The following is a 27,743-nucleotide window of genomic DNA, read 5'->3' on the forward strand; positions in this document are numbered from 1 at the left end:
AAATTGTGTATGCGTACAATATTCGTCTAACTTATCAATGCGAAGAACAATGCATTTTGACTTCATTTCACAGTGCTTCTATCACAATGGTCTTATTTAGAAGTTCGGCATACATAGCTGACCTGCGTGAAAGATATGATTAAATCCTTTACTTATGAACAAGGTACCCATGCCCTGAGAATATCTACCAATAGATACACAAGATTTGTAATTGTACTGACATAGGCATTATGCCGAAAGGAGGAACAGGAACTAAGCATCATTGCGCAGGTGGGCGCGCCTGGATTGGTGACATCAGCCCAGGTGGATGCATTGAAGTTAAATCCGGTCCACTCATATATTGCAAGAAGCACGAGATGCCATGTCGCAATGGCTGCCGTGGGTAGTTCCATCTCCAAAACCAAGAAGGCTGCCAGTCATGCGAGCGTAAGCGAGATGCAGAGGCGAAGCGCGAACGACTCGTTGCTGCGGCTGAGAGGGATTCAGAGAAAAGCAAGGAGAATGAGACATTTTGGAACCCTGGGAAGATTAGAAAGCAGTCAAAGTATTAGGCAACGTATCTTTAAACACGGTAAGTGTAGGCTATCTTGCAAAGTTTGTCGTTGATCTCAATCTAACATATAGTGAGCTCGTAATAGTTTGTAGAAGGCATTTTGGCATTGACTTATCTTGTGTTACAACACCACTTCCACTGTTTGCAGAGAACTCTCAGACCTTTACAAAGGTTCCTTCTCTATGAGCCTCCTCCTGGTCATTAGCGCCACAAGTGCACATGTTTAAGGTTCGGAACAGAGTGTGGATTTGGCGCCGCAAGCGCATGCATGAACTACTATATCATCTAGGAACAAGGTAGTAAAGAGTATCACATGTTATATGTTGGTGTAAGCAATTTGGTGTCATAAACGTGAGGACCACCAAGTAGTAATGATATGTCTGTGGGATCTTACGGATTTCAAAGGCTAGAAGCAAGATGTGTTGACACTGGAAAGGGGGCTGGGCTTATATATATATAGGGGCTCCTGCCCGTAGTCTCAGTCTTTAATCAATCACCTACTTCTGCCATTCAATACAATGTGGGTGCGTAACGATTATGTGTATACACAATGCCCGGTACTTCGTACACAATGAGGTGATGAATGAGGATCAAAAATCAGTTATGATTTTATTCCTACCTGTACCGAAAGGCCCGTGGCATAAGGGCAGTAGAATGTGCGCTTTAAAGTTGGTTCCTCCAGAAGGTCTCTATAAGCAGTCGCCATGGTCATCAGAGGCCTCGTTATCTACTATTACAGCGGTAGAGAACACATACTCTACTCTCTCGCCTCTCACACACGCAGCCAAGGAACGAGAGCTACGCAACCCACTTGATATCGTGTGGGCTAAGACTGATGAACTGGATGACAACGGGCAGGAACCCTTTTCTACGTTCAAGTACAAGATAAATCAGCTTGTGGTAGAGCTATTCCCAAGTCTGGAGGCATCTGCGCAGCTGATGATCGAAGAAGTAGGGTCAGGCGCCTTCAATCGCGTGATAGGGGTGTCGATTCTGCCATCCAAGAAGCATCGAGATTCTGCATTGTCATTTGCTTATAGTTTCTACAAACTCCTTCGTACTTCAACACCGCAGGATTACGTTGTCCGTCTCCCGCTGGATGGACGCGATCAGCTTTCAGGTTTAATTAGCGACATGACACGCGATGTTGCAATCCTGCAAGTTGTTAGCTCTCGACTTACCATACCAGTACCTAAAGTGATCAGCTACGAGTTGAATGAGAATAACGCTCTACAAAGACCGTATGTACTTCAAAATCGTCTACGCGGGCAAAGTCTACGAATCCTCATGAGAACACTAAACACTCAGCAGATGGTGTCCGCGGTAGAGCAGATCACGAAAATCATCGAAAAAATTGCAGCAGTCACTGCACCGGCAGCTGGTTTTATATCCATCCAGAATCTCGAATTTCCTAGCGCATCGCATATCCACATCAGACAGTACCCGGTTCCAACTGACCAACTGGCTGCGAGGTTTCCTGGCTTCAATCAGGTAGACGAACAGCTAGCATCACCCCAGACGCCGTTTGAGTATTTAGTAGATCATTGTCAGCGCTGGCACAGATATGAGGAGTCCATCGATCACCACGAAAACAAGGCTCTCTGGACTCAACTCGTCGCTATTGGGCGCTCCCTCAGCCGTCGCGGATGGTTAGGCGACCGCTTCCACCTCGTTCATGACGACCTCTATCCGCGCAACATCCTCGCCATTGTCACTTCTCCCACTACGGTAGAAGTTACGGGGATCGTGGATTGGGACATGTCCTTCTTTGCTCCGAAGTTTGTCGCTTTCCGCCCACCCTACTGGGCATGGATGGGGTCTCATTCTAGCGAGCGAGATGAAGACAATGCTATAGAAGAGCCAGAGTATGAGGAAGGCATTCTGCTCAAGAACACGTTTAAATTGGTGGCATCTGAAGAGTTCGTCGGTTTTGCGCTTTCGCCAGAGGGTGTCCTTGCCCGAAAGCTCTTCTATATCTTGGAAGGTGGCATGTTGACCAAAGGTAGACGGATCTTGGCTACTGAGCTGGTTCGCCAGTGGGATTATCTATATCCTACCGATAAGCTTTGCCAGTTCAATGCAGTGTAGCACTCACCTTTCAATAGTGGTGTATCAGACAGGATGTCCGTAACATAGTCCCTAATTCCCATTTATCGTCACCTGATACCTTTAGTGACTCGTATAAGTTTCCCCGTTTACGGTAGTTCTTGATGGTCAGAGTCTATGCAATAATATGTATCGCAGCTTAGCCCAAATGATATTGCCTGCGTATGGCGTGAATAGCCAAGCGTTCGTGAACTTACCCAAAAGGACTTTAGTATTTCAAAAGCATAAATCTAACCTTTTTTTGCTTAGTACAATGTTTGCAATGCGTTCGTGTCGGATGAACAGCAGCTAGTCCCGGTCAACATTAGTGAGATAACGTAAGCCCTACTATGGCCCCACTTTCTTCACTCTCCTCAACATCTGACTATAAGGTGTGTTGTCATCTCATCTGACCATGGGAAATACCTCGGCAGACCATGGAAGGTACTGGGAGCCAGGGCTAGCCAAAAGGGGAGTCAAACTAACTTCGTAAGGCATAAGGACAGTGCCATGGTCTGCCGAGGTATTTCCCATGGTCTGCCGAAGTATTCCCACGGTCAGATGACCTGTCTCCTGTCTTCACATCAACACTTTTTGAGTACCGGAAAACAACATGCTACGGCCACCAGCAGAAGCGCGCCTACAGGGAGCGTTCTCAACTCTACCTCCTGAGCTGTTCTTCAACGTTCTCGATCAGCTCGTAGGCACACGCGACGGTCAGCAGCCGGTGGCATACGAACCCTCCAATGCGATCACCAAAGCATTGCGCGCGCTCACTTTAGTGTCGCGCAATATCTATCCTATTGCATCAAGATATCTCTACTCTTACTGTCTTTGTTTGGACAATTGTACGAACTATGCTCGCTTTTGTAGAACATTGGGATTAAATCTTGGATCTCACCCCCAAGCGCTCAAGTATGGACAGGCGGGGCGCAATGAGAAACTCTTCGCCAACGCGGAGACGACGCGATATATCACCTCTACTTTCATCTCGCCGATTAATACAACCAAAGATGGCATTGGCTCGACCATGGTCCGACTACCGCAGGTCATCGATCTTTGCAGTGTCATTGGGCGTGCATTGAGAAGGCTGATCCTGGATCTTCAAACCTTGTATGCGCCAGCAAGCGAGGTGGATTTAGTCCAGCCACATATCATCGAGAATAACATTTTCCTACATATGCCGAATCTCGAAGAACTTGTTGTCAGTTTCGATGTCGTCGACTACTTTCCTTATCCACCTCTCAACCTCAAGAGGCTAGCTATAACCGTTCAAGAGATGATGGATGCACACTTAGATTTTTGTTTCTCAATGTCGTCTCTACAGACATTGATATTCTTGCGCCCACCAGAGCTAGCCTCTACCGACATCGACCTCTTGTTCAAGGCATACAAGGGAAATGTTCTGGATGTTGTTTTGGTCGACGTGAACTCGAATCATCGTACGCCTCATGGCACCAGAAGCTGGGAGGCCAACGATACGGTGAGGATTTGGGAAGCCGATGTGGCGACCAGCTTCTACGGCGATGATGATGACCTGATTCTATGCGAAAATTGGATGTGGAAGCATGGTCTCGAGGGCACACTCTGGACCCAGGACAAGCGACGAATGGCATCCTGGGCGGAGACTGAAAGAAGATTAGCTGGACCTGTGCATTTGATCACGGACGGGTCGCACTCATTGTGATTGCCAGAACGGGCAAGTGCCTTCTGAAGAGTTGGGTGGTAAGATTGCTTTCGGCTTTGGGCCCTCTTTACACATGTTTATCTTTTTCCAGGTCTACATCCTATCAAAGATATTTTATTGTCCCCCCGACAGTCCACAGATCTACTTCTTCAGAGCACCACCTTCGTTCCCTAAAAGTCCCCCCAGAAATTTACTTTTCAACAAGCCCTTCTCTTTGATCTCATCTCCATACTTCTCTAATTCCTCCACATCCCATGTAATATGGACATACCCGCCCTTGACCTTATCCGCCCTCCCACTCGCCAACCAAATTGAAAATGCTCCGACTAACTCCGGCGTGTCAAACGCATATGGCACGAACGCTGGCATTGCCGCAACACCCTTCACGACCCCTGGATCCATCGAGAAGGCCTTGAGACTGGCATATTCAATGTCTAGATACTCTACGAGATTGATATCCGCCGACTTGGACATGCCGTACGAAGATAGACCAGGAAAAGCCACACCCGCGACACCGGAAGTCATTGTAATGAAAGTCCCTATGGGGTCTGGACCGAAGATGCGAATATAGTGGTGCGCAGCGAGATGTGCACTGCGAATATTTGTGGTCATGATGTCCCACCACTCTTCTTCGTCTTCTTCGCCAATCTTGCCATAAGATGTGAGTCCAACATTTGCAATCACGACATCCAGCTTCCCAAAGTTCTCCTTTGATTTCTCGAAAAGTTTGGCAACGTCAGACGATTTTGTAGTGTCGCAGGCAAGAGCTAGAACCTCTATTTTGGAATTGAGAGCTTTGATCTCTGCAGCGACTGGCGCGAGAGTCTCCACCTTACGGCTACATATTGCGATTCCGGCAGCGCCTGCACGGGCCCATGATAGTGCCATGGCGCGACCGAGGCCTTTGGATGCGCCGGTGACGAGGACATGTTTTCCAGATCCGCTACTTTGCGCGGCTTCAATGGCGGGATACAGGTCGCGATGGTATTTACTCGTGAAAGTAAACATTTTGGTATACATATCGGGGTCGAAGTCTTGCGCTGCCATATCGATCGAAGTTCCGTGGTAAATTGTGTTTCTGAGGAGAGTCGGGGATTCAGAGCAGAAGTGACGAATGCTGAGAGCGTTCGAGCGTTGATCTCTGCCAGCTTTATAATTCCGGGTAAACTATTTCTACCCGTGCTTATCAATAATATGACCGCAGGTCTCCGACAGCTGTTTACGCCTTACAGGGTTGCACTACGCCCCGCTCTAGCCTCGTCGAAGAAACGGGAATAAGATGATGGCTGAACACAACCTACCAAAGTCGTCTGTATACTTTCTTTCTGCTATTAAATATATATCTTGAGGTTCTAGATTACCTTGTTTCTTATTCTGCTGTTTCTATAGCTATAACATAGGTTTAGGTGCGCAGGGCTGGTGTGGGAGGTAAAACGACTAGTTCAACGATGCTAGAGGCTAGGACCGATAGGAAGACTTAGTGCTTACTGTGACATGTACGGGGTCTGATTCATGTATTCTCAGGTTATGCCCTGCTAATGTACCACCTGAGTAATTGATATAGGGTTCCCATCCATGCTTGGCGTTCACTTGACACTGGGGACGCCTTCTGTACGGATAGTTCGCCCTTGCGCGCCTTTGACCGCAGAACAGCCCATTATCTCGACTGTGCATAGCTCTAAATATACGCTTTTCGTGTTTTTGTATAACTAATAGAGGGAATTACCGGTTTGTATTATCTAGTGTCTATTACGTGATACCCCATCTCGTTGTCCATATAAAACTCTATAAAATAGCCCTAAATACATGCTCGTAAGTCAAAAGTATCCTGTTAGTAGAGTTAACCGGGTATTTATGAAAATTTGATAACATTCCTTCCTTGCAAATTCGGCCTGGGATTTGGCTTCTGTACGATTACGACGTCGAGCCCTGCAGAGACCATTTCCACATACAATTATGCCAAGTCTATGAACGACAGGTGATGACAACTGAAACCCTGAAATATAATAGCGGGATTTGCCGCGCCTTCAAGCTTACTTTCTAATCCCCTGAATAGTCCCCTGAATAGTCCTGGCGCATTGGGGACGCCAGATTTCCACTCACATCGAGATTTGAAGTGTCTTTTTCACCCAGTATTACCTTTCTTTAACATGCTTTTGCCGTCAAGAAGTGCTTTTAGGATGCCCCTACCCGGGTCATTGCTACCCAAAGTCCTCATCGCAGTATTCACCATCGCCGTGTTCTACCAATTGCCACTATTCTCGACAGCCCCGCATATAGCAGACCCGAGTCCAACGAAGTTGAGCAATATTCCGGAAGGATCATGGTTCCGAGATGCCATCAAGACACATCAGGCCGAAGACAACGACGAAGAGTCTTCTGCATTAGCAAATTCAATCAGTGGAACAACGTCAGATCTTGTCACGAAGACATCAATCTCAGCAGATGCCAGCGCTGCACCTTCCTCAAGCAATACGACCACCGCAAGTATACTGAGCGAATATAATCGAACATTTATCTCCTATGGTACGACGCAATGTTTACCGCATTTTGACGACCACATGAAGCAGTCAGCGATTGCGCGAAATGAGTCATGCACAAAGCACACACCTTTTACACCAGAGGAAACCCGCCGCGTTGCATTTGCATCAATCACGACCGGACAACCAGCAGAAGCATACCAACGCGCGATTCAGTCCCAGATGTTCCACAGCGCAGTCCACGGCACATCAACTCACATACTATGCGAACAGTTATCCGACGGCGCATGGAACAAGATCGCCTTTCTTCTCAATCTCGTCATGAACGAGATGCTGAAGCCAGAGGACGAGCGCCTAGAGTGGGTTATGTGGATTGACCGCGACGCCATCGTCCTCGACTCCTGCAGACCCCTCTCAGCCTTCGTACCACCCGCTACTAAAGACTATGAAACAGTGAACCTAATCATCAACAACGACGGGCTCGGCCTGAACGCTGGCGTCTTCATGTTCCGTGTTAATGAATGGTCTATCTCGCTCTTCAACACGATCCTCGCGTATCGATACTTCCGACCCGACGAAGAACTCGTACTTGCAGAACAAACGGCGATGGAGAAGATCATAAACGAAGAGAAGTGGAAGGATGGCGTTGCAAGGGTGCCATGGTACTGGTTCAATGCATACCCAGATGAGAATGAAAGTGTGGAAAAATACAGAGATGGCCTTGAGCCTGAAGACTTGGAATGGTTCCGAGCGCGCAAAGGGGACTTCATCGTGCATTTTGCGGGTGACGATGGACGTTCAGGGAGAATGCCTGAGTGGCTAAATATGTTGGGGGAGGTGGGTAACGTGTGGGAGAAGGGCGAAACGAAAAGGGATATCACAGTTGAGATTCAAAAGTATTGGCGTAGTTGGGAGAGTGGGACATTAACAGATGCGCAGATATCAGGAGAGCCACAGAATGATGGACACGTGAACCAAAGAGAAGAAGAAGGGTAGGCATTCCCGTCTTTATAATGATCTGTATATTCTCTTGTCTGGCGTGTAATTCTCATGGGATACTACTGTTAGCGCTCAAAGGCAGCCAAACACGAATTCTTCCTATCGTATGTCGACTACTTCCAAGGCTATTGCTTCCGTCTTCGCTCCTTTATTCGTGGCATGCCTGGTTGCATCAACTTGCATGATCTCAGGTATGTAAGCAGCGCCGACGAACTGATAGAAATGCTCTTGCTGCCGGAGGACAAAGGGAACATTACTTCCCTCTAGCTCGATGATGATATCACCTTCACGCATGGCCTCCGGACCGAGGCCGACGTGATGCGTCTTGGTCAAGAACACTCTACGACCTCGCAGCATCCCGTTCCAGGTTATGTCATGGCCAAGAGGTTCAAGGTATGATTTAAAAGTAATCCAATCGGCGCTTCGCGAACTTTCCCTTTTGACCGTACTCACGGCATTTGCGAAGACGTCTAATAACCTTTCCCAGGTCCCATTCAGAGGACCTTTACCACGCTGCTCTTTGATATGTAGTTCAAGTAAATTGACTTGACCCATTGTCTTAGACCAGTTATCGGCCTGAGAATTACTGACCCACTCATCTTGCGTACGAAGAACATTGCATAGGGCTATATTTAACCATGCCCCATCGACAAGTGCCTTGCTTTCAACGATTGGTTTCAGACTTTCGTCCCAAAATTTGTAGAGCTTGTCGAAATCGGGGTTATGTCTCTCAAGAAGTATGTTATCACAGGAAAGCGCTGTGACTTTGTTTGTTCGGCGGCATTTGACGCATAAAGTTCTTGCGTCGAGGTTGACTGTTGCAGCCAAAGAGGACATTGATCTCTCAGGGTCATGGGCTCCATACAGATATTCGTTGTCCAAGTTCGACGCAACATCTTCGTTCCATTTGGGTACCCATGAAGGTAGTGAGTTGACTTTCCATTTCTCGAGGATTGAACTATGGTGTACCGAGTTCAGCAAGCCCAGAGTGCCTCCGTAATGAATTGCCCTGTGTGCCACATAGAAGTACAACTCATGAGTTGATATGGTGTAGTCCGGGTTGACATCTTTGAGCAAAGAATTCCACGGAATCGAGGCATTGTACGGAACACTCAAGATCGCGTAGATGCGGTCACGGTCGTCCTTGCAGTGTCTGGGTCGCACTAGTTGTAGGACGCGTAAAAGGTCAAACGCACCATCTCTCAATTTGGTCGCCTCGTGCCTCTCCTCGATCCACGAGAAGGCTTCAAAGTGTCGCGGTGTCAGGTAAAGTTCAGACAGCCTAAGCTGAATCCCCTCGGTCAGGTCGTCTATGTAAATTACTTCGGTTCCCCAGAGTACGACTGTGTTCTCGCCCAGGATTGCCTCCTGCATCACCCATATGCGCGTGAAGTAATCGCATCTCGATAACTCGCTAATCAGTGAAAGCGGCTTCGCGTCTCGGGCTAGGGGTTCTGTCGGATATAGGAACATCCTGAAAGTCGCCGATGCAGTGTTATTGTGGTCATGACCCAGCCATATTATAACCTGCCCTGCGTAGCTGTAGATCTGTCCCATGAGCCTAACTTGGTTGCCACGCTCCTGTATATCTTCTTGATTGATACAAGCAGCGTCAGCCCAGACATTTTGTACTTCGTCCGGTAGTCGGAGGTGCTTGAGAGCGTCTTCTAGATTTGCGGTGAGACAGATTGTTCCCGATTGACAAGTAAGTAGCCGCTGATAGCTAGAATTGCCCCAGACATAGCTCAAAGCTAGAAATGTATCCTTCGCCGCGCCAAGTTCCTCGTGATATAGATCAGCACGCAACGGCTCATTTCCAACTCCAGGATGAAGGGCCAAGATGCGAATCGTTGATGCTGTCTCCAGGGGATCGTAATTGAAGCTACCAGCTTCCATGGCCTCGGCTTGGTGTTGCCGCGTGTCGTTACTCATTTCGTTCCTCGACCTCGAGTATATGAGTTATGATGCAGGGCAGTCCGGTAGATGCGATTTACAAGGACGCAAGGCAGCCCCTCTGAGGTTATGGGCTGCAACTCTTAGTCGTGTAAGGGTTTTTTTAGGGAAATAGGACACTAATGGCTAGCTAAGAAGAAGCGGAATTGTACATATACGCTAAGAACCATGCAGTATACAAAGATTCTGAGAATAGGGAGCAGTGAGGGGCAAGCTTATAACTGTGTCCGATTTGATAGGTCGAAGTCAGAATGACAGCTACCTGTCATCTGAGTGGTTTAATCGACATTCAACAAATGATAACTGTGGTACCCACTGTATGCGTTGTCATGATAATCGAACTATTCCCTTTTCGGCTGAAGACGCTCAGACTTTAAAGATGATGACTTCCTCACAATATTTCCTCCTCGATCAGAACAGAAAATATTGAATTTGAGCGAAGGAATGCGAGAATTTACATCTAAAGAAGGCACCTACGTACCAAATTCATACAATCAATCTTCCGAAAAAGAAATACTGATACAAGCAGACCTCTCGACTCTCCTCGACATTCATTACATTTCCAGGACTGATTGTGAAGTAGAAAGAGAAGCCGTTACTTCCGATTCGTTCCTCGCGCTCCGATATTGCCAGAGATCTGTCTCTGGATTATACGCCTCAATGGCGACCCCTTTGAGCTCACTTCCACTCTACTTTCCGAATTCAACTTCTTCTCGACCACGAGTACCGCATCCTCGGACTCGATGTCTTTTACTAGTTCCTTCGCGTGCTGCGTTAGATTTTTGCCATTTGGGATTGACGCAGAATCTTCAGAACTCTTCTCGGTCGCTATAGGATCCGGGACGAATCTTGCTCTATAATCGTGCGAATGATGTGAAGGGCTGGTTTTATCCGAATTTGCTGCTAGGGTCATTAGCAGATGAAGTGGAAGAGATAGTGCCAAATGTACATTCTCCGCCGTAGGCTTGATACCGCAAGATCCTACGCAAAGGGGTGTTATTGTACCGCGCTTTGATCTCCTTTAGTCTTTCTTGTTCCTGTAGTGCTTCTCTCGCAAGGCGTTTCCCTCTTTCGTCACGACTCTCACTGCGCGGATCAAGATACGCTAGATTTCGTCAGCGGTCGTTTTTCTCACAGAGATATACACCCACGCTTCTCCCCAAGTACGGCTGTTTCGATAATCTTGATACTGTTGGTAGTTGAGCCCGGAATGGATTTGTGCGCAGTACATCGGTTGTCCCATATGGCAACGCTCCCAGCTTCCCATCTGAACCGCACAGTTTGCTCATCTGAAGAATTGATCTGATACTCTAGAAGTTCAAGCAACTTATCGGACTCCTTCCTCGTTAGGTCTTCAAACGCCGTGACAGAACCAGGCGTGACATTCAGTGCTTTCAATCCGGTCACTGGATGCGTACGAACTGCGGGATGGTAGGTTTCTACCGGACCGCGGTTTGATGGCATGCCCCTGAGATTGACAATGGAGTCATCTGCGATGTATATCAGGTATTTACCAGCACGAAATTTTGAGCGTACTCACATTGAAATTTTGATGTGTGTACCGCGTCCAGGTCATCCAGGAAGCTTTTCATACGTTTGCTCAGGGCATCATACAAGCCGTATTGCGAAACCTTCCGCCATTAATAGACCATTCTGGTTCTGAAAGATTACTATCTCAACTTACCCAAACTGTGTCCGCTCCAAACCCCTCCACCTCCTCCACTCTCGCCATTGCATAGCTTGGGGGCTCCACCTCGAAGCTTCTGTCCGACGTCCATTCATTTTGCCTCCCCGATGCATATGTGAACTTCTCCCCATGGTCTTCTTTACTCCGTTTAACCTTCAAGGAACCTTGGCTTTTCTCTGCGATTTGTCTCTCCCCGGACGCTCCATAATGGTCGAAAATGTGGATTTGCTCTTCTGAAGTGAGGTCCTGGTCGCGAAAGAAAACCACACCTCGTTCTGAGACAAGCAAGGCTAATTCATCGAGTTGTTGCGGATTAAGTGATGAAAGCTGGATATCAGAGAGTTCTGTGCCGATAGATAGGTTAAGGTCGGTGCGTGTAGTGGAGGAGAGGAATGAAGAACGTTCGTCGCCCGCTGATAATCTCTCGCCTTTTTGGTTTATGGCTGCTCCTGGGGATTCTACGGTGACTCGACTCTCGATCCTGTCGTTTGAGGGTGAAGTGGGTCCTTCGGAAGTAGTGTCATACCCAGAATCCGAAGACGTAGGCCTGCGCGATCGATGATGACCCATATTGTAGTCCCAACTAACCCCAAGCACTCCGAGTGAATCTGTCAAGCTAACAGTCGACTGCGTATCCACAATCGTATCAAAGACAATCCGCTCACGAGGTGTCGCAAATGTCTTGTGGTAGAGGTTCCAACTGATCGACAGCATCCGCTCACATCTGTGCAAAATGGCTGGCGATGTCGGAAATGCGCCTTCAGCGATAGGATAAGCACATTAAAAGACATGCATGGCGTTTTGGTGCCAGCCGAGAATGGTTCGCGCCGGGGGTGAATGGGCTCGGCATGTGACTGTGATTGGACGGTGGAGCTGGGCCAATTGCGCAATTCGCGTAGGGAATCGCATCAGCATCACCACCAACCACCCTCGAATGTATCCAAATCGGAAAGCGGTTACCGATCGATGGCAGAAAGCCATTCGGCAGCTTCGCGCTTCGAAGATATTCGCGGTATTTTGACATGTGGTCAAATCGCTGATGCCCTTTGGTTTGTGCTTGGGTCCGGTGCAGCAAGACGAACATCGGCCCTATTGATGAGCGATCTGATTAGGTTAATTGACATGTTGCCAAGACTTACATAGTAGATAATTGAGTGTATCAGCATAAAGCCTATATTGTGAGAGGTAAAAGACAGTTATTGATACAAAAGAGAAAGAACTTAGTCGAGGCTCCAGATTTATGGTGTACAAAAACATGACTAACAAAGCGTGCAACCCTCTACTATGAGTAGTATTCAACAGTGGTTTTCAATCGATATGGGAAACATTCACCGATAACGCCTCGAACGAGTACCATTGGGCAACTGTGGAAAGAATCGCCCAAGCGCTTCACGGAACCGATCGCTCACATTAAACAGTGGAGCTGGGACGTTCTGCTCTTCAGCAACATATGTCGCCTGAAGTCCTTCCCCTTCAGTCCCATGCCATACTTGATTCACTGGCTGGACCTTATGGTGGTTGCGAGGTTTGATAATCAGTCTGTCTCCGCACATCCTGCTTTCGAAAACCAGTCTTGTGATATGGGCATTACGAGGAAATCCATCCTCGTTCAGATGAGGTGACGTAGGCTCCCAACGCCAAAACTTAATGTTGAACGTCTCCAGCTCACAATTTCTCGAATCATTTGCGTATGCAGTCCATACCTTCCGGATAGCGCAGTGAGCGTGATCGGCAATGTACGAGTAGAGCGATTGATCGCAAGGGTGAACTCGGATCGATATCTGAAGAGATCTGATAGATGCGATGACCGGTATTGTGTCAACGTAGTTTGTACTCTGCTCAGTTTTAGCATTTGGGACAGATTACACAGGTAATACTTACTAATGCATGCCCTTGTATTGGGCAGAACGAACACATAAATGGCATTGAAATGCAGGTGCGAAGAGCAAGATCCAATGCGAGTAGGTTAGAGAAACAAGCGAGAAGATCGCCTAGGTTGCCGTTGCAGATAGGAGCCTCTAGGTCCTGGTAACGAGCCTGAATGGAAAGACGCTCCAAATGCGGGCCGTGCACCTCCGCCAGGGACATCCAGAGACTATCTTTCAGGTTGACGGTATTGCATCGAACAATAAATTCCTTCAGTACGGTGATCGAAGCGACAAATTCGGCGCATGCAGAAAGCTTGGGTGTGTAAGTATCATATGGAGTGTAGTGTAGATTCTCGTAAATGTACGTGAACTCAAAAACCTCGAGATTGGGAAGTTTGTCCTTGAAAGTTTCAAAGAACATCTTGGGATCTGATGGGCCGAGCCTAAGGCGCCTCAGCCTTGTCCAGTTCATGCAGTGCAGAAGTTGAGCACAATGTCTCGCATCAAGATTGTAAGTCTTGGCTCGGATGTCAAGGTCCTCGAGAGTAGGCAGTACATCGCCAGGTTCTAGTGGAATTTGCACCATGTTCTTCTCTGATTCGCGCGACCGATGAGAAGTGATGTCGGCATCGGTAGATACACCTCGGTAACCCCAACGTGTATAAGACTCAACAACAACCGAGTTCTGAGTACCCTCTATGGTGAGGTCGGGTAATGGTCGTACTGTACGGTCCGGATGGACATCAAGCATTAAGCGCCGCAGATTATGACAGTGTACAAGTATCTGCTTAAGCTGTTCCCAGAGAACTGGCTTCTTATGGTCGGTAGGGTCCAAGTCTGGAAGTGAAACGGCCAAACGGTGAAGTTGAGGCGAATCTAGGAGCGCTTGGTCGAGATCATTGACAGTAGCGCAGAGCCGCACATCTGGCAAACGTTCATGTAAGATGCTCAGTAGTCCCCCGGGTAAAGGAACTTTAGAGTCCCAACTTTAAAGGCAATGGTTAGTGAATAACCAAATGACATGCCGCGTAGAGTCCAACTATCGCTCGACGATTGTGGAATCACAGACGTAGTTGAGATTACTTACTTAAACGAGCTGAGTCTCTCAAGACTGTTCAGACATGCTGCTAAGAGTTCCGTATTCATGCAAAAACTTTCATGATCGCCTCTAAATGACTTAATCTGAAGAGAACGCACATGTTGAGACAGAGCATCCCCAGGGTTGCTTAACCGCTCAATGAAACGGTACGAAGCGAGGTCATGTTGGTCATTGTCTTCCAGGATGATATTTCTGTACAGTACGGACTCGGCAAAGGCCTTCACTCGGGTTGACACAAGCCGCAGACAACACAGGCTAGATAAACGCTCAGGGGACAACTGCTCAATGTCAGTGACCAATCGTTGAACCTGGAAAGGTGCTTACATGTCGGAGAATCAAGTAAAGGACGTCGTCGCTCAAATCTTCGAAGCGAGCCATGATGGCAGATTCGCAACATTGTAGAGGAAAAGATACTCATCTTGTATGATACATGAAATAGGAATCAGTCATGCGAAGAACAAGGTTGAACAGGACGATGAGTGACGAGCAGGGTGTAGCGCCAAGGCGCCAATCCGTATACGGCGCAAGCGGATTTGAGCTTCATCATCGCAGAGCTCCGGCGGTTGGACATCTCAACCCGACAACCCACCCCTCACACGATGCAGTCACTTCGCAGGACAACAGTGGCTGCTGCCCGGACCGGCCGAACCAACCTCTCGCGCCAGCCGCGTCGATATGCGCACGATACGCACGCTCATGGCCACGGCCACGGACCCGTCAATGAGCCCATGGGGGTACGTCAAGCGTCCACCACCTTTCCGTAGCACCACCGGCGTGCTATATTCTATCGCAATACCTCAAGGGAGAAGTTACTGACTCAATTGGTTTATAGCGGGGCTTTTGGGGCACGATTGCCGTGATCCCGACCGGGTGGGCAATTTATGCCATTTCGCGAACCAACAGCGACAACACAGAACCTTTCTTTACCCGCATGATCGCCAAGTACACGGAAGCGCAGGAGCGGTGGGCGAGGAGTAATGATATACACGTTCGTCTGATTGAGCAGGCGGGTGAGGATCGAGTGCTCTTCATGAACTCAAGGCCGCAGGAGTATGTGGACATGAAGTTCCCCGAGTACGTACCAGTCACTACAGTTATCGGCCATTTTTCTCTAGGGGAATCTTTGGTGGTCAGGGAGCGTTGAGCAAGACTATATTCGCGATGGAGGGCTTGAGACTAACAATGTGCAGGATTATGAACGTCGGATCACCATACAACGTACCAGCCGGCAGCCAGGTCCCAATGGACCAAGTCATCGCAAAATACAAGAAGCTCGCATACGAAGAGAACGAGCGCAAGCTCGAGGTACTCAGGAACAACGAGATCAAGTCCGAGCAGCCCTTTGAGGGAAAGGAGCGCATTCGAAAGGCGCCTGATATGTTCTAGAACGTGACAGCATAGCTCGTCGATGTAAATACTAAAGGAATGATATCCGTTTCATTTGTCTTCAACAGCCTCTAGGTCTGGTAGAAAACCCAAGTCAACTTTTCCCCCCAAAAATACATCTCTCGAACATTAGTGGTGAAGGGGACATGTAAACACGAAAGAGCCATTTCTCTCTCTACCTACCCAACCCCCCCTCCCCTTATTGACATCCCAAGTCCTCTACTCTACCTCTCACGTCTACATAGGGTTCCGCACGCTAAATAACCACCTGAACCCTTGATCTCAGGAATTGTCCAGAACTGATACATCAATTGTTGGTGGACCAGAATAAGATGCCGAAGTCTGTAAGCTCAGGATTATCACAATTTAGAAGCTGTTTCATGGCTGTGCAGCGACTAATCTGATCATGTTAGTGGTTAAAACAGGTACGAGGTCTTAACCACCACGCAAAAATAGAACACAAAATGCGAGGCAAAATTCGAGCGCTAACAAATGTTCAATTAGAACGACCTACATGTCAGTGAGTGTTCTTTGATCATGGAAATGCTTCGTAGATTCGTTGCTGGGGTTGCAGCCCCACTTTGCACTGGCGCTAAACCGCTCTTGTAGCTAACGATGAACGATTGGCCGCAATATTCACCAACACGAAGCTGCTTTTGAAGATGGATGTTTGCAGAGTGAAGCAAAGTAATCCAAGCATGACTAATCACATTGGCGCGCAAGTCCATAGCCAACTGCTCACTGATTAACTCACTAGCCAACTGTGTACAGAGCAGCAGCAGCAGCAGCCAACTTTGCAAGACTGCAGCCAAAGCTAACAATTGTGTAGGTTTGTTTCAATCGCATCAACGCAATTGGAGTGGCCAAGGTACGTGTCTCATTAAAGAGAGTTCATAGAATTGGGCTCGATTTATCAATGTCTCTGGCTGGCAATCTCCACCAAAACTTTGTCTCACCAGCACGTTGCTTCTGTTTGCTTTGGCCTGAATGGTGTCTTCCTTTCTCAACAAGCTTCAAGATATGGATGCAGATGCTCATATGAATACAGATGAACGATAGAAAGGATCCCCCAAGAGATCCTCAACCGCGAAGCTTGCCGCTGCTCTTTAGTAAGAAGAAGAAGGATACGACCAAGCAGGTGGTTACGCTTGCTCCAGGTAAGCCTAGCGCGCTTCCCCTACGCCCCCTGCGTTTTCCAAACACGGGCGCATCCCCCGTCATGCTAATTATGCGAGCCGCGTAAACATCCAACTCTTTCTACCGCACATCTGCATTGCTTGTTCTTTCGCGCACATATCTCTGAACCACAATTGGACGAGCTTCAATGCTAACGCTGGAGAACCAAAAATAGCACCGCTGCTCCCCGAGCTCAGTTTCACCACGCGCGAGGAGAATGTCATGAACGGCTCTGCATGGACCTCAGACGACCCGCTGCATACCGCAAACGCAATCCCCCCTCGATCAGCCATCGCCGCTGCCATGCCTGCCTACACATCCTCTCGCAACGTATCCGGACCTCTAGCCGTCGAGACAGCCGTCATGGCCGGCGATCCAAACGCAACCTCACCATGGGCCCGCCCCAACCCACACAGCATCCCGAATTCCAAGACGTCGCAATACATTGATAAGATCACATCAGAGAACGACCGACTGCGGAGAGAATTGACAGCAGAGAAGCTCGCCAGAGAGGATGAAACCAAGCGAGTGTCGGCCGCACGATCCAAAGCCGAAGACTCCCGCGCCGAGTTCCAGCATCTCCAAGTGCTCGCCGACACCAATGCGAGAGCGATAGAGCGGAAGGACCGGAAGCTGGACGAGCTGAAGGCTACACTCGAGGCCGAAGCTAAGAGGAGGAGGGTTGCCGAGCAACGGGCCGAAGAAGCGCTGAAGATGCTGGGAGACACACGTTCAGAAACACAGAGGCAGCTCTCGCAGGCGTACGAAATGAAGGGCCTAGCAGAGACACAACTCGAAACAGCGAGGGATGGATTCAAGCGCATTACCGACGGCTATGAGAAGAAGATCAGGCACATCAACGAGGCGCTACATGAGCTACGGAAACAGCGGATCGAGGACGCAGACAAGATCAAACGGCAAGCCATCATCAGTGACCAGTTACACCATGAAATGACGAGGACGACACGGTCCGAGGACAGAATGACAGACATGATGGCTGCCTACAAGAGGGAGCACCGCAAAGAGATGGACGCCCTCCTGCAGGAAGCACAACGACTACGACTCGCTCTGCCAGAGAAAGAGAGGGAGGCACAGAGGCTCACTGACGATATGAAAGAAACACGCGACAAGATGCGGTGGGTAATGACCCAACAGCGGCAGCAAACGGGCAGCTGAACCTAGTGCATCCCGCACATTCTACGACTTTTAATGATCAATGTTTTTTGGGTTAGAAGGCAATCTGTACCATATCTGGATCTGGCGTTGGAATTGGACACTCATCCCCTTAGCATTCTGGGACGAGTAGGCGCCATCTGGGCATCATCAAGGGCTAGCAGGGCTTGCGTCCGGCATGTCTGTCTGTTTCTCTTGCGAGCTTGCGGTATTGAACTGCTCGAGACACCAGTCTCACCCCGACAAATGTATCTTCTCATCCGCACTGTAGATGACGATCATAATATTGCATGTTTTTTCATCGATGACCTCCACTAAACCGTCCACAAACACACTGTTGATAACGTACCTTCCTCTAGGGCGCTCCTTCCAGATCGTCTATTGACTAATAAGCGAGGCGCCGTTGTTTACACTCGCACTCATCCACCACCATCAACCTTCAACTTCGTTTCTCCTCGTTCCCGGATGCTTAGTTGACACCTGAAACACAATTTCTCATGAGCATTCACTCTTTCGAAGGACTCATTGCAGCTCGAGGACCTACTACCTTAATCAGCTTATAGAGCTTGAGCAGATGACATATACACTGGTGCAGCAACATCAATTCGAAAACGATCCCGCGGAAAGAGTTGAACGTAAAATCGAACGCATCGCAGCAAGTCACAAGTTTACATTTGCCTATTAGACTGGACCGAGGTTTACAAAAATAAAGATATCCTCAGATATCGACAAACTGAACTCCAGCAAATGCAGACAATAATCCCAAGCTCAAGATGCAGCAGCTCTTTTCTAAGTATCCCATTCTACGCCGGAAAGCCAGGGAGGTATCGAGTTCGAAAGCAGTGTCAGTCCTTCATTGAATGTCAACGAGGCTGTCAGACTAGGACCCTGTACCATCCAAACGTACCGAAGCACCAGTCTAGTTGACTGGAGTACCGCACTGTGGGCAGCACTTGCCAGGAATGACCCACACAGTGTCTCCGCGTTCGAGACAGGCAGGGCAACGACGACCAGGTACCTTCAAAACTCAGCGCTCGTTTCAAGCCAATGCAGTTCAGAAGGGTTTCACAAGACTTACCGGCATGGTGCTGATGCCCTCAACCTCGTTCATATAAGGAATGACGATTTTGTCGACTGGAGTGTGTTGGCACATGACAGTGGTTTCGAGAAGCAGAATGACAAGCGTCGATAGTCGAAGAGGGAGCGGGGCTATCTATGTGCGTGTGCGTGTGCGTGTGTGCGTGTGTGGATTAAAGGAACGTTGAAGAGATGGACTGGATATACTGCTATACGGGAGCGAGCGGGATGATGCTCCTCCCGATCAGTGGATAGGCGTCTCTTTATATATGTACCAGCTTCCTCAGCAGCGTTACAACACTAGGAGCCCCTGCTACAGCACGGCACGCTTGTGGCGCCTACACTCTCCCGATCTCGAGAAGACAACTCTTACTGTAGCGCCGGCAAGCGTTTTAGCAAGGGCATGTTGTGTATCGTTGACGATAGGAGTTTGGAAAGGTTGCGCCATGCAGTCCTACTTGGCCGCGGACATGCGGCCGAGTACATGTCAACCGGTTCTCCGGGAATGCAAGGCCTCGGGTTGCTTTTTTAGGACTCGCAAGCCTTCCGAACCCCCCGAGAACCCACCTCTTACGCGGAAGGCATGGAAGGTTCGGGCACCGAGTGCTCCCTGCCTCAAGGGACCTACAGTCTGGACACTATCAATTTACCATAACCTCGAAGTTTAATAACAGGCATCCACCGCTCTTCTGACGAGTAACGTTTGTATCCGATTAAGGTTTGAAATGGGTCAAACAACACGATCCTGATCACTAACGCTACCTAAATAGTTTGAGCATTGAGCATCTCCCGTCTTGGTGCATCTAGGCTGCTACCATACTATAGCTTTTCGTGTCCGTACTTTCACAGTGGATGGCATCTTGCGTGCAAATCGTGTTGACAACCCGCCGAGGTGCGACCTTGGGATGGGCCGATGAATGGCAAGGATTCATGTTGTCCAAACATGATGCTTATACTCGTCACTTTCTCAACTTTTCTGCGTCTGCGCTAAACAAGCCACAGCAGCACCATACCAAACCTGGATCACCAAGCAACCAGGGTCCCATACCCTTACGCGCCTCCCCATGTTGTGGAGCATCATAATTTGTGGATGCTCAAATGAGTAGAACAAGAATTGTGGAACTATCGACTCCGATTCTAACGTCTTGTCGTTCTCTTTTCCCCGGGGTGGCTGTTTCGCTTACCTCTTTCAGCTAATGCAGATGGCCTCAATTGTGGCACGTCAAGCGGCCACTGATGTACACAGCCTACTCAAGTTCCACACATTCAGCCGGAGATCCCATCGAGTTATGCAGCTATATGCTAAGCTTCTACGATCGGTGTTAGCCACTTTTCGTCGTTCCCACCACTCACAACCGTTAACATGTACCCCGGTACCTGTCACGCAGGCCTGGGTCCACCGCCCAACAACATGCAAGGGTAACTGCCGTTATCTTCAGACTCCCCGGTGTGCTTCTGCGACTTCGATGTATAATATGCACATGATATAGTACAAAAGAGTATCCTTACAACATCAGTCTCGTCGTATCGGTATTCTAGAAAGGAACCATTTGCGATCCATTGCGAAACTTGCGCTTTTCTTGAAGAGGCTGACATATCGATCAATCAACATATGTTACCTGCTTGATGCGAAAGGTGTCTGCATAGGGTAGGAAGATATCACCGACCAGATTCCTCTGGTTATGGCGCTTTAACAATCAATCCCCAAAATTCCCTTACATTTGTATGCTGACGTTTGCCCAAACTCACGCTACTGCGAGGCAGACAGTCATAGTGCTTTTTGGAGGCTCGGCTGAACGCACAAATCGAACGTTTAGCACATCGTTTCTCATCTGGTATCTGGCTTCGGCTCTACTCTCGGTCTCAAAACAGCCGAGCATCACGAATCTCGGGACTTGATCAAGGTGGCACCATCGAAGCTGAGTCGGTCTGACAAGAAACGCCGCAATCGATCGAACACGCTACGTCCTTGGAAACAGTTTGCCTGTTCCGGGACATGCCATGCAACAGATATAATCTCACCGCTCAAACAACAAGGTTGCTTCGGCCCAAAACGAGCTGATACGTTTGGAGAAGTTTCATCTACATAGCACGTCGCTGCTTCAACTACAGGTCGCTTTCCCAGGGTGCATACCCAGCATGAAAATTTACGTAAACGGGGTACATTTCATTGACGGAGATGTCTCCTTGATATCTCATTGCTCTGGATGCGTTGAAAGACTATTCCGGGAAGCAAGCTATGCTATGTTTGAACAGATTCGCGGCTAGAAATATAGCGAGAGAGCGAATGGATGTTAGCAGTCAATGGCTAAGCGCACGGCAGAACGAGGATGGCAAATAACGTAGCTGTTCTGCCTATCATACTGGTAAGCTAAGGGTAGTCCCGTCTGTCAGGCCAGAACGAGTGATAAACTAGCGATCTTAACCGCTCGGAAGCCATGGCCCTGTAGTTTCCAAGCCTATCACTCGGCAAGCGTCAATCTCCTCTTCTAAATAAAGGGAGAGCCGCTACCTAGCTAATTGGTCCGTTTGATAGTTTGTGAAGGCCTGAATCGAAATGATGGCTCAACAAATCGCTCCACATACGTCCTCGACTACGATTGACAGGCCGCGTCTCATGTGCCTTCGAATTCCCTCTATTGGCCTCGTGACAAGGAACACAGACACAGCGTTAGACGCGGTTCGCCTTGACACCGTACCTGCGGAGGAGATACGTTGCACCCAAGGCTTCAGAACACCGAATCAACGCAATCCTACGCATGATCATCCAGTCAGCGAACCACATCCGCGCGGTGGTGTAAGCTCGAGGTCAACACGTTAAGACAGGGACCGGGGCTTCTTCTGACCCGTTCTACAGTCGGAGCTTTGAAATACCAGTTTACTTCTTTATCCGCCTTTGCCGCGATGGTCTGACGCTGGCGGGATCCACGCACTGGGTCCGATCTCCCGAGGCCATGCATACTAATTAGACGTAGGGACATAGGTCCGGGCGAATTTCATAAACATCATCCAGTCCCGTTCCCAAGCGATCGACCGACTCGGTCCACCAATAAAGTCTGAACATGGGTCTAATCACCTTTGCCTCTACTATTTCAGTACTCGTTCCAAGAGGTCACACTATGAGTGATTGTGCGCCGCTATTCATATCCCTACAACCTTACCCAAACGGCGGGAACATGGCCTCCAATACTATTCATTGGACGTATCTTAATCTGTTCAATCAGTAACGCAAGGCGCCATTTGGTGGGAGTACATATGCATATCATGGTTTGTGCCTCAGACCAGCGCCGCGATCGGACAGATTGAGGATAAAGGAGCGTAACACTCAATGACGAAACCAGATTCTCCGATGTGGCCCACACCACACGAATATTCTCACAGCACATAAACAAGAAGACAGCTAATTGGCCTTCGGCACCAGCCCAGTCGGGATGACGATTCTTTTCAAAACCAATTGAAGTTTAAGGAGAGACAACCATTCACTTTCATTCAGTTGGCGACTTCGAGGTCTCGGTGCCTCCACGTGATTGCTCTCCACTCATCGAGAAGGTTTGGATTCGAGTGCCTGGTGCAGCAGCATTTTCATTGAGCTATGCCATTCGAGTCGCTTTCAACTAACAGAGCTTGCGTGCCTAAAACTCTCTACGTGCAATTTGTTAGGCATTTTGGCATGCTTCTCGCCTACAATCTCCCATTCGAACCTACTCGCATCGTACGACAACGTGCGTTCGTACACTCGTCGGGTCCATGTCATCGGGACCGGTACCCACCTGGGGCTTCGCAAGAGGTCCCGCAGAGAAATTCGACGCCAACGCCGTCAATACGAACTATAGTAAACATCCATTATAGAGAAGATACATACTTTATCAACCAAACTAAGGCTTTCAGTCAGCTCCCATCAGAGGACCTCGATGGGCCGACTCAACTCTACCGACAATCCATACCCCAATGGGACCGAAGCATGGCATGCTTGTCTGAACACGGCTTCATGCGGCCGCTTTGACGACCCCTCCACGTAAAGTTATACAACAGCAACCACAGCCGTCGCATTGGTAATACCGTGAGCCAGTCTCCAACCCAGGAACCTGTTCCGTTTGGCCAGTCTCCACACCTGTTGGCGAAGGTGGGCATGCCATTGTGGCGACGATGGCTGGCTGACTGACTTTGTGGAACACAAGACACACGTATGCAACGTTTGGATCGGAAATTACACGCGGATGGGAGGGCTGGCACGTGTCACGACGAGAATGAATCTGGTATATGCTACGTTTTCGACATTATGCTTATCGGTCAATGCTGCGCATACAACACATGTCTTCGGAGCGGTGAGCTTCATGCGCTGGTATGATGCTACGAGGGGCGTACACACACATAGAGAAAGAGGGATGGAGGTAGGGGCATCATTGATGACGATCGGTTCAGCCCTGGCAAGTGTGCCTAGAAATGGAAATTCTGTCTCTACGGTTACCGGGGCGATCTAGATGGGCTTTAGGATTTCTTCTTCTCACTACACTCCCTATACCATCGTTACTAATCGTAAAGCTAGCCCTTTTTAGAACGGTGAATTGACATCATCGCATCTCCTCTATGTGTGTCTTTATCTCAGCGAGGTCCTGAATCCTAGGTGTAAGTAAATAAGGAACCCGTGGGAGTGATTAGTTATTTGAGTAGAGGGGGCGAGGACAAGGGATTGACAATACGTTTACAACATTACATGACATGACGCTGCTATATCATCGTTTCATCCATCTCCCTTTCACGGGACATGGAGAACAACGTTACTTAGTTTCGTAAGAACAAATATTGTACGCATGCACTATAATTAATATGCTTAGACAATAAGTAGCTGAGGTTTTCACTGCAAGACAGCACATCAACGACATCGAGTACGAGAAGAACTTTGTTGATCGGAGTATTTGTAAGGGTATTGACAGTGGGTAAGAATATCATATGTATTCCAGAGCAGGTTCAGTGGTATCGATGCTAAGATAGGTCGTAATCGCGACCCTGGATGTATCTAACGGGAGAGGGCATGCACAAAAGGAAAGTCATCGTCTACACATGGCAAAAGAAAAGCTGCCCCAGACCTCGCTAGTTCGACTGACTCAGCGAGAAGAATGGCCGGGTCGATTAGGGCCCCTTCGTCCACAATACCCACCGCAAGGCATGGGTCTATGTCCCTCGCTCCCATGGTATCGGTTCCGGCGATGATGACGATCGGAAACGTCCTCGCTGAAAACGTTTCCGCGAGCCAATCTCCGCCCTATCGGGAACAACTAGACATGCATCAGTATGTAATACCTCTCGCCGAGGGTGAGCACAGCGGCGGTGGTAATGAAGACGCCATGCAAGGAAGCATGAATAATAACAATAGTCATGGGTGAATCGCTGTAAAGCTGCTTCAAGCCAGACTGACCGTCTTCCTGATCCGCACCAGCAGCACTCCTTTGGTAATCACGCCATTTGCATCGTAGAGATGCAGCAATCGGAGGCCAGGCTGCAGACGATCGAGGCGGAAGCACGCCCACGCGGCGAGATCGTCGCTGATACGCTCGTCGTCCATGACTTTGAATCTGTGTAACCCAGGTTAGCACAATCAGACAATAAGGCTGTAAGAGGATAAGAGAAGAGGAGCGAATGGATTGACCAGGAGGCTTTTCCGGCGGTGGGAGGCTGTAGTCCGTAAGACAACGTCGAGGGCGATGGGAAAGTGACCGCCGTGATATTGGCTGGTTTAACGTGCCACCTTGGGAACTGCAGCCAGGCGGTCGTGTAAGACCTTAAGCCGGGTAACCGGGTGCTGGTGGCTAAAAGTCCGAACCGTGCGTTGCCTAGATCTTGAAGGAGTGACGAGGCGTGAACGCCAAACCGGGTTTAACGGCAATATGCATGACATGCAGCAGCGTTGGCGCCAATCCCAGGTGTCGCACCCAGCATGCAAAGCTGGAATGTTTTGGATCGCTTGTGTAATTGGTGAAACGTGGAAAGCTGCAACGTCGATGCAGTGATGGCCAAACCCGGGTCGTCGACGACGGATTCGCCGATTCCGGCAGATGGTCCACTTTATACGGGATGATGCTTGCTTTCATGGCGACGTACACTTCCTGAATATGGGAATAAAAAGCAGGTCAAACTCACCTGACAAAGGTCAACTCATCCGAGGCGCCGTGTACACCCTCAAATTTAACAATCTCGCGTCCGAAGTCGGGATTTGTGGTCCGATATGTCTTGGTTTTCTTCTTGTACTCGCCCTTCTGGCTCCTACCATTACCAGGAACAGGCTCAGCGTTGCGCTCTTCGGGTTTCTCGACATGCAACTCGACCTTGATGAACGGCTTGAAATCCTTGGGATCATCTTCTTCAGGCGGTAATGGAATATCTTGCCCCGCAAGGAACTCGATGCTCAGGTCGAGATTGTGGTGCGCGATCGCAGTCTTCTGTGTTACTTCCTGGCTAGTGCTGCGATAGCCTTCTGGCTTGAGGACCCAGCCAGCAGTGCCTGCGAACATGGCTTCGTTCTGCATCATGCCACCATCCCAGCGTTGCCAGTTGAGTGCTACTATCTGTACACCGGCGCGCCAGAAGACAGATGGGTTCAGGTTGGAAGAGTTGAGGCGAAGCCCCTTTGGATATGCGCGCATGAAGAAGTGCTTGTTGTGCGTGAACAAGCCAGCGGGGTTTGTTTCGTGAACCTCCATCAGCGACTTTTCAGATAGGGAGAAGACGTGGGTAGGTATGCTGGCCTCTGCTTTGGTATTAGCACGTTGTAGTAAGCACATGGCTAGACCGCCATCATGGTCATTGTGTATACGGCGTCAAATGAGAAAATAAATGGTACTTACCGGGTGCATCAAGCCCCTTGAAGTGATAGCTCCCAAAGTACACTCCCAGGTTCGACAGCGCTTCAATAACCTTAGGCTTCGGTTCTGATGGCTTCTTCTCGCCTTCGGGGGTTTCATCCGACGATGTTACGGACGAAGCCACTGAAGCAGCACTTGTAGTATGCGTGAGGGGCGGTGCTGGCGCTTGTAGAGTGGTAGGTTTTGCTACATCAGGTGCAGGTTTGGCGTGCGAGGCACGCTTCACCTTTACAAGAATCTTGTTCTCTAGGTCTTTCAGAGTCGGCAAGCTCGTGTTCTCTGAATTTTGGGCAGGATCTAGCGGCAGGTCAACCAGCAGACCCTTCCAGTACTCGTTCATGAGTTCGACCATTATCTCCTGCTGTTCGGGGCAAGTATGTACTTCGAGGCTGACAATGAGTGGTAGACTCGATGTTCTGAACGCGTAGTCTCTGATGGCAGCACACACTGCTCGAAACGACATGTCCTTGGTTAAGGTGTAGCCATGCAATACTCTCGGTTCGGCTCTCCAGGAAGAGGTTGAACGCCAGGGCTGTATTCCTTGATCACCATCCCGAGTGGGTGATGACGGCTCCTTTGGTTTGTCTTCAGGAGATGTTCCTTTCTTTCTGAATCTGAGCTCAAGTCTCTTGCGGATACTAAGCCCTGACTTCTCTTTCTTAGCTGCAGCGCCAGGGTTGCCGCGGGCAGCCTCCTCATCCGAGCTCGAATCTGAGGGTTCTTCTCCGTCCCACACGTCAATCTCCACACAGCGACAGCCTCGAAGAAGGACGTTCTTGTATGCATCGACGCTCGACTCGCTCGACAGTTGGTTGCCAGTGAGGTATGTGTTGTGGCTCGACGAGATGAAGTAGTTGGAGATGGGATACGATTCGTCGACAGCCTGCGCAGGCTTCATAACGTTGGCGGCCCCAGACAGGAAGTAGTTTGCAAAGTGGGAGAAGGAGCCATCCGCCAGCAGTTCCGCATCTTGCGCTGAACATTGTTGTTCATCCGTCAGCCAGCGTGTCTGTCCCTCCTTGGTCGTGAGCTGGTACTTGTTCACGAGCTCGTCGTGTGCCGTTCTCAGGTGCTGGACGAGGAGTGGAGATAGCGCATCGACAACGCGGGCTTTCGGTGCGGCCGATGCTGTACCTCCACCTGCCTGGAGCTGTGGCTCGTCAAGCTTCGGGGCGCCGACCTTTTGGTCCTTGGCTGGCATCGTCATCGTGAGGGTTGTAGGGAGAAAGAGAGGTGTCTGCGGTGTGTTGGAGGTTTGAGGCCTGGGTTCAGCTGGCTGTGCTTATGGGCGGGTGGCAGTGCTTGCGTGTCCAAACCTCCAATGTCCTGTCATGCGAATAACGTAATAACAAACCCCGAAATATGAAATCAGCTCACTCGCCAGACCTCAAACACGCAATGTGAGGTCTGACAATGTTTGTTGTGGAGAGCGGGACCTACGAGTGAAGTGCGGCCCGCGACGTGGAAGTGGGCTGGCAGCCCTGTCGTCAGTCAGCTCGAGCCTACCTTGGCTGCCGCTATCCGTTTGATCGACCAGTCAGGCCGATGGCAGCTGCCAGAGAATACTTGCTTGCGTATGACACGCGACATCATATGCATCATGGGGAGAGATACCATGAATTTGCGCTCGTCTCCCTGATCTTGTTACAAGCCAGAGGAT

General features: G+C 49.3%; 12 protein-coding genes across 12 annotated transcripts; 6 read left to right on the forward strand and 6 right to left on the reverse strand.

Moving 5' to 3' along the window:
• Positions 1–230: 230 nt before the first annotated feature.
• Positions 231–551, forward strand: K460DRAFT_378059 (uncharacterized protein; the record flags this gene model as incomplete). The annotated part of the gene is made up of 2 exons (XM_040935037.1): positions 231–378; positions 409–551. The coding sequence occupies 2 exons, from the start codon at positions 231–233 to the stop codon at positions 549–551; spliced, it is 291 nt and encodes a 96-aa protein (XP_040785311.1).
• Positions 552–1,207: 656 nt separating this feature from the next.
• Positions 1,208–2,641, forward strand: K460DRAFT_290114 (uncharacterized protein; the record flags this gene model as incomplete). Its single annotated transcript, XM_040929175.1, has 1 exon — positions 1,208–2,641. One exon carries the CDS (start codon positions 1,208–1,210, stop codon positions 2,639–2,641), a length of 1,434 nt encoding a protein of 477 aa, XP_040785312.1.
• A 610-nt stretch (positions 2,642–3,251) lies between these two features.
• Positions 3,252–4,325, forward strand: K460DRAFT_378060 (uncharacterized protein; the record flags this gene model as incomplete). Its single annotated transcript, XM_040935038.1, has 1 exon — positions 3,252–4,325. The coding sequence occupies one exon, from the start codon at positions 3,252–3,254 to the stop codon at positions 4,323–4,325; it is 1,074 nt and encodes a 357-aa protein (XP_040785313.1).
• A 71-nt stretch (positions 4,326–4,396) lies between these two features.
• K460DRAFT_134096 (NAD(P)-binding protein) lies at positions 4,397–5,578 on the reverse strand. The gene has a single exon (XM_040926700.1). The coding sequence runs from the start codon at positions 5,370–5,372 to the stop codon at positions 4,467–4,469; it is 906 nt and encodes a 301-aa protein (XP_040785314.1). The 5' UTR covers positions 5,373–5,578; the 3' UTR covers positions 4,397–4,466.
• Positions 5,579–6,505: 927 nt separating this feature from the next.
• Positions 6,506–7,801, forward strand: K460DRAFT_407142 (glycosyltransferase family 34 protein; the record flags this gene model as incomplete). The annotated part of the gene is made up of 1 exon (XM_040937037.1): positions 6,506–7,801. The coding sequence occupies one exon, from the start codon at positions 6,506–6,508 to the stop codon at positions 7,799–7,801; it is 1,296 nt and encodes a 431-aa protein (XP_040785315.1).
• A 14-nt stretch (positions 7,802–7,815) lies between these two features.
• K460DRAFT_367701 (HET-domain-containing protein) lies at positions 7,816–9,905 on the reverse strand. The gene has a single exon (XM_040933627.1). The coding sequence runs from the start codon at positions 9,734–9,736 to the stop codon at positions 7,904–7,906; it is 1,833 nt and encodes a 610-aa protein (XP_040785316.1). The 5' UTR covers positions 9,737–9,905; the 3' UTR covers positions 7,816–7,903.
• A 739-nt stretch (positions 9,906–10,644) lies between these two features.
• On the reverse strand, positions 10,645–12,014 carry K460DRAFT_289893 (alpha-ketoglutarate-dependent sulfonate dioxygenase; the record flags this gene model as incomplete). Its single annotated transcript, XM_040929151.1, has 4 exons — positions 10,645–10,862; positions 10,909–11,247; positions 11,298–11,388; positions 11,442–12,014. 4 exons carry the CDS (start codon positions 12,012–12,014, stop codon positions 10,645–10,647), a joined length of 1,221 nt encoding a protein of 406 aa, XP_040785317.1.
• A 451-nt stretch (positions 12,015–12,465) lies between these two features.
• On the reverse strand, positions 12,466–15,149 carry K460DRAFT_134131 (uncharacterized protein). The gene is made up of 4 exons (XM_040926701.1): positions 14,736–15,149; positions 14,400–14,689; positions 13,326–14,298; positions 12,466–13,279 (listed from the first exon to the last, which is right to left on the reverse strand). Exons 1-4 carry the CDS (start codon positions 14,787–14,789, stop codon positions 12,773–12,775), a joined length of 1,824 nt encoding a protein of 607 aa, XP_040785318.1. The 5' UTR covers positions 14,790–15,149; the 3' UTR covers positions 12,466–12,772.
• Positions 14,801–18,459, forward strand: K460DRAFT_387050 (uncharacterized protein). Its single transcript, XM_040935629.1, has 4 exons — positions 14,801–15,145; positions 15,244–15,485; positions 15,602–15,790; positions 17,033–18,459. The coding sequence occupies exons 1-4, from the start codon at positions 15,011–15,013 to the stop codon at positions 18,147–18,149; spliced, it is 1,683 nt and encodes a 560-aa protein (XP_040785319.1). The 5' UTR covers positions 14,801–15,010; the 3' UTR covers positions 18,150–18,459.
• Positions 18,460–18,597: 138 nt separating this feature from the next.
• On the reverse strand, positions 18,598–19,606 carry K460DRAFT_314331 (uncharacterized protein). Its single transcript, XM_040930272.1, has 2 exons — positions 19,225–19,606; positions 18,598–19,164 (listed from the first exon to the last, which is right to left on the reverse strand). Exons 1-2 carry the CDS (start codon positions 19,297–19,299, stop codon positions 19,066–19,068), a joined length of 174 nt encoding a protein of 57 aa, XP_040785320.1. The 5' UTR covers positions 19,300–19,606; the 3' UTR covers positions 18,598–19,065.
• Positions 19,607–24,075: 4,469 nt separating this feature from the next.
• K460DRAFT_367707 (uncharacterized protein) lies at positions 24,076–24,796 on the forward strand. The gene has a single exon (XM_040933628.1). It carries the CDS (start codon positions 24,341–24,343, stop codon positions 24,605–24,607), a length of 267 nt encoding a protein of 88 aa, XP_040785321.1. The 5' UTR covers positions 24,076–24,340; the 3' UTR covers positions 24,608–24,796.
• Positions 24,125–27,533, reverse strand: K460DRAFT_367708 (PLC-like phosphodiesterase). The gene is made up of 3 exons (XM_040933629.1): positions 26,066–27,533; positions 25,362–25,968; positions 24,125–24,796 (listed from the first exon to the last, which is right to left on the reverse strand). The coding sequence occupies exons 1-3, from the start codon at positions 27,288–27,290 to the stop codon at positions 24,625–24,627; spliced, it is 2,004 nt and encodes a 667-aa protein (XP_040785322.1). The 5' UTR covers positions 27,291–27,533; the 3' UTR covers positions 24,125–24,624.
• Positions 27,534–27,743: the final 210 nt, after the last annotated feature.

Source organism: Cucurbitaria berberidis (genome assembly GCF_010015615.1).
Source record: "Cucurbitaria berberidis CBS 394.84 unplaced genomic scaffold K460scaffold_4, whole genome shotgun sequence".
NCBI lineage: Eukaryota > Fungi > Ascomycota > Dothideomycetes > Pleosporales > Cucurbitariaceae > Cucurbitaria > Cucurbitaria berberidis.

What these genes read in the sequence shown, in the direction of transcription:
- K460DRAFT_134096 (XM_040926700.1), bottom strand. Translation starts at nt 5,372, where the DNA reads ATGGCAGCGCAAGACTTCGACCCCGATATGTATACCAAAATGTTTACT.
- K460DRAFT_367701 (XM_040933627.1), bottom strand. Translation starts at nt 9,736, where the DNA reads ATGAGTAACGACACGCGGCAACACCAAGCCGAGGCCATGGAAGCTGGT.
- K460DRAFT_134131 (XM_040926701.1), bottom strand. Translation starts at nt 14,789, where the DNA reads ATGGCTCGCTTCGAAGATTTGAGCGACGACGTCCTTTACTTGATTCTC. An exon ending in GAGAGACTCAGCTCGTTTAA is followed by an intron (nt 14,299 to 14,399) that starts GTAAGTAATCTC and finishes TTGCCTTTAAAG; the next exon opens with TTGGGACTCTAAAGTTCCTT. An exon ending in CAATACAAGGGCATGCATTA is followed by an intron (nt 13,280 to 13,325) that starts GTAAGTATTACC and finishes AAAACTGAGCAG; the next exon opens with AGTACAAACTACGTTGACAC.
- K460DRAFT_387050 (XM_040935629.1), top strand. Translation starts at nt 15,011, where the DNA reads ATGCAGTCACTTCGCAGGACAACAGTGGCTGCTGCCCGGACCGGCCGA. An exon ending in CCGTCAATGAGCCCATGGGG is followed by an intron (nt 15,146 to 15,243) that starts GTACGTCAAGCG and finishes ATTGGTTTATAG; the next exon opens with CGGGGCTTTTGGGGCACGAT. An exon ending in GTGGACATGAAGTTCCCCGA is followed by an intron (nt 15,486 to 15,601) that starts GTACGTACCAGT and finishes AACAATGTGCAG; the next exon opens with GATTATGAACGTCGGATCAC.
- K460DRAFT_314331 (XM_040930272.1), bottom strand. Translation starts at nt 19,299, where the DNA reads ATGTGCCAACACACTCCAGTCGACAAAATCGTCATTCCTTATATGAAC. An exon ending in AGGGCATCAGCACCATGCCG is followed by an intron (nt 19,165 to 19,224) that starts GTAAGTCTTGTG and finishes TGAGTTTTGAAG; the next exon opens with GTACCTGGTCGTCGTTGCCC.
- K460DRAFT_367707 (XM_040933628.1), top strand. Translation starts at nt 24,341, where the DNA reads ATGGCCGGGTCGATTAGGGCCCCTTCGTCCACAATACCCACCGCAAGG.
- K460DRAFT_367708 (XM_040933629.1), bottom strand. Translation starts at nt 27,290, where the DNA reads ATGACGATGCCAGCCAAGGACCAAAAGGTCGGCGCCCCGAAGCTTGAC. An exon ending in CAAGGGGCTTGATGCACCCG is followed by an intron (nt 25,969 to 26,065) that starts GTAAGTACCATT and finishes ATACCAAAGCAG; the next exon opens with AGGCCAGCATACCTACCCAC. An exon ending in GATGAGTTGACCTTTGTCAG is followed by an intron (nt 24,797 to 25,361) that starts GTGAGTTTGACC and finishes TGGGTTACACAG; the next exon opens with ATTCAAAGTCATGGACGACG.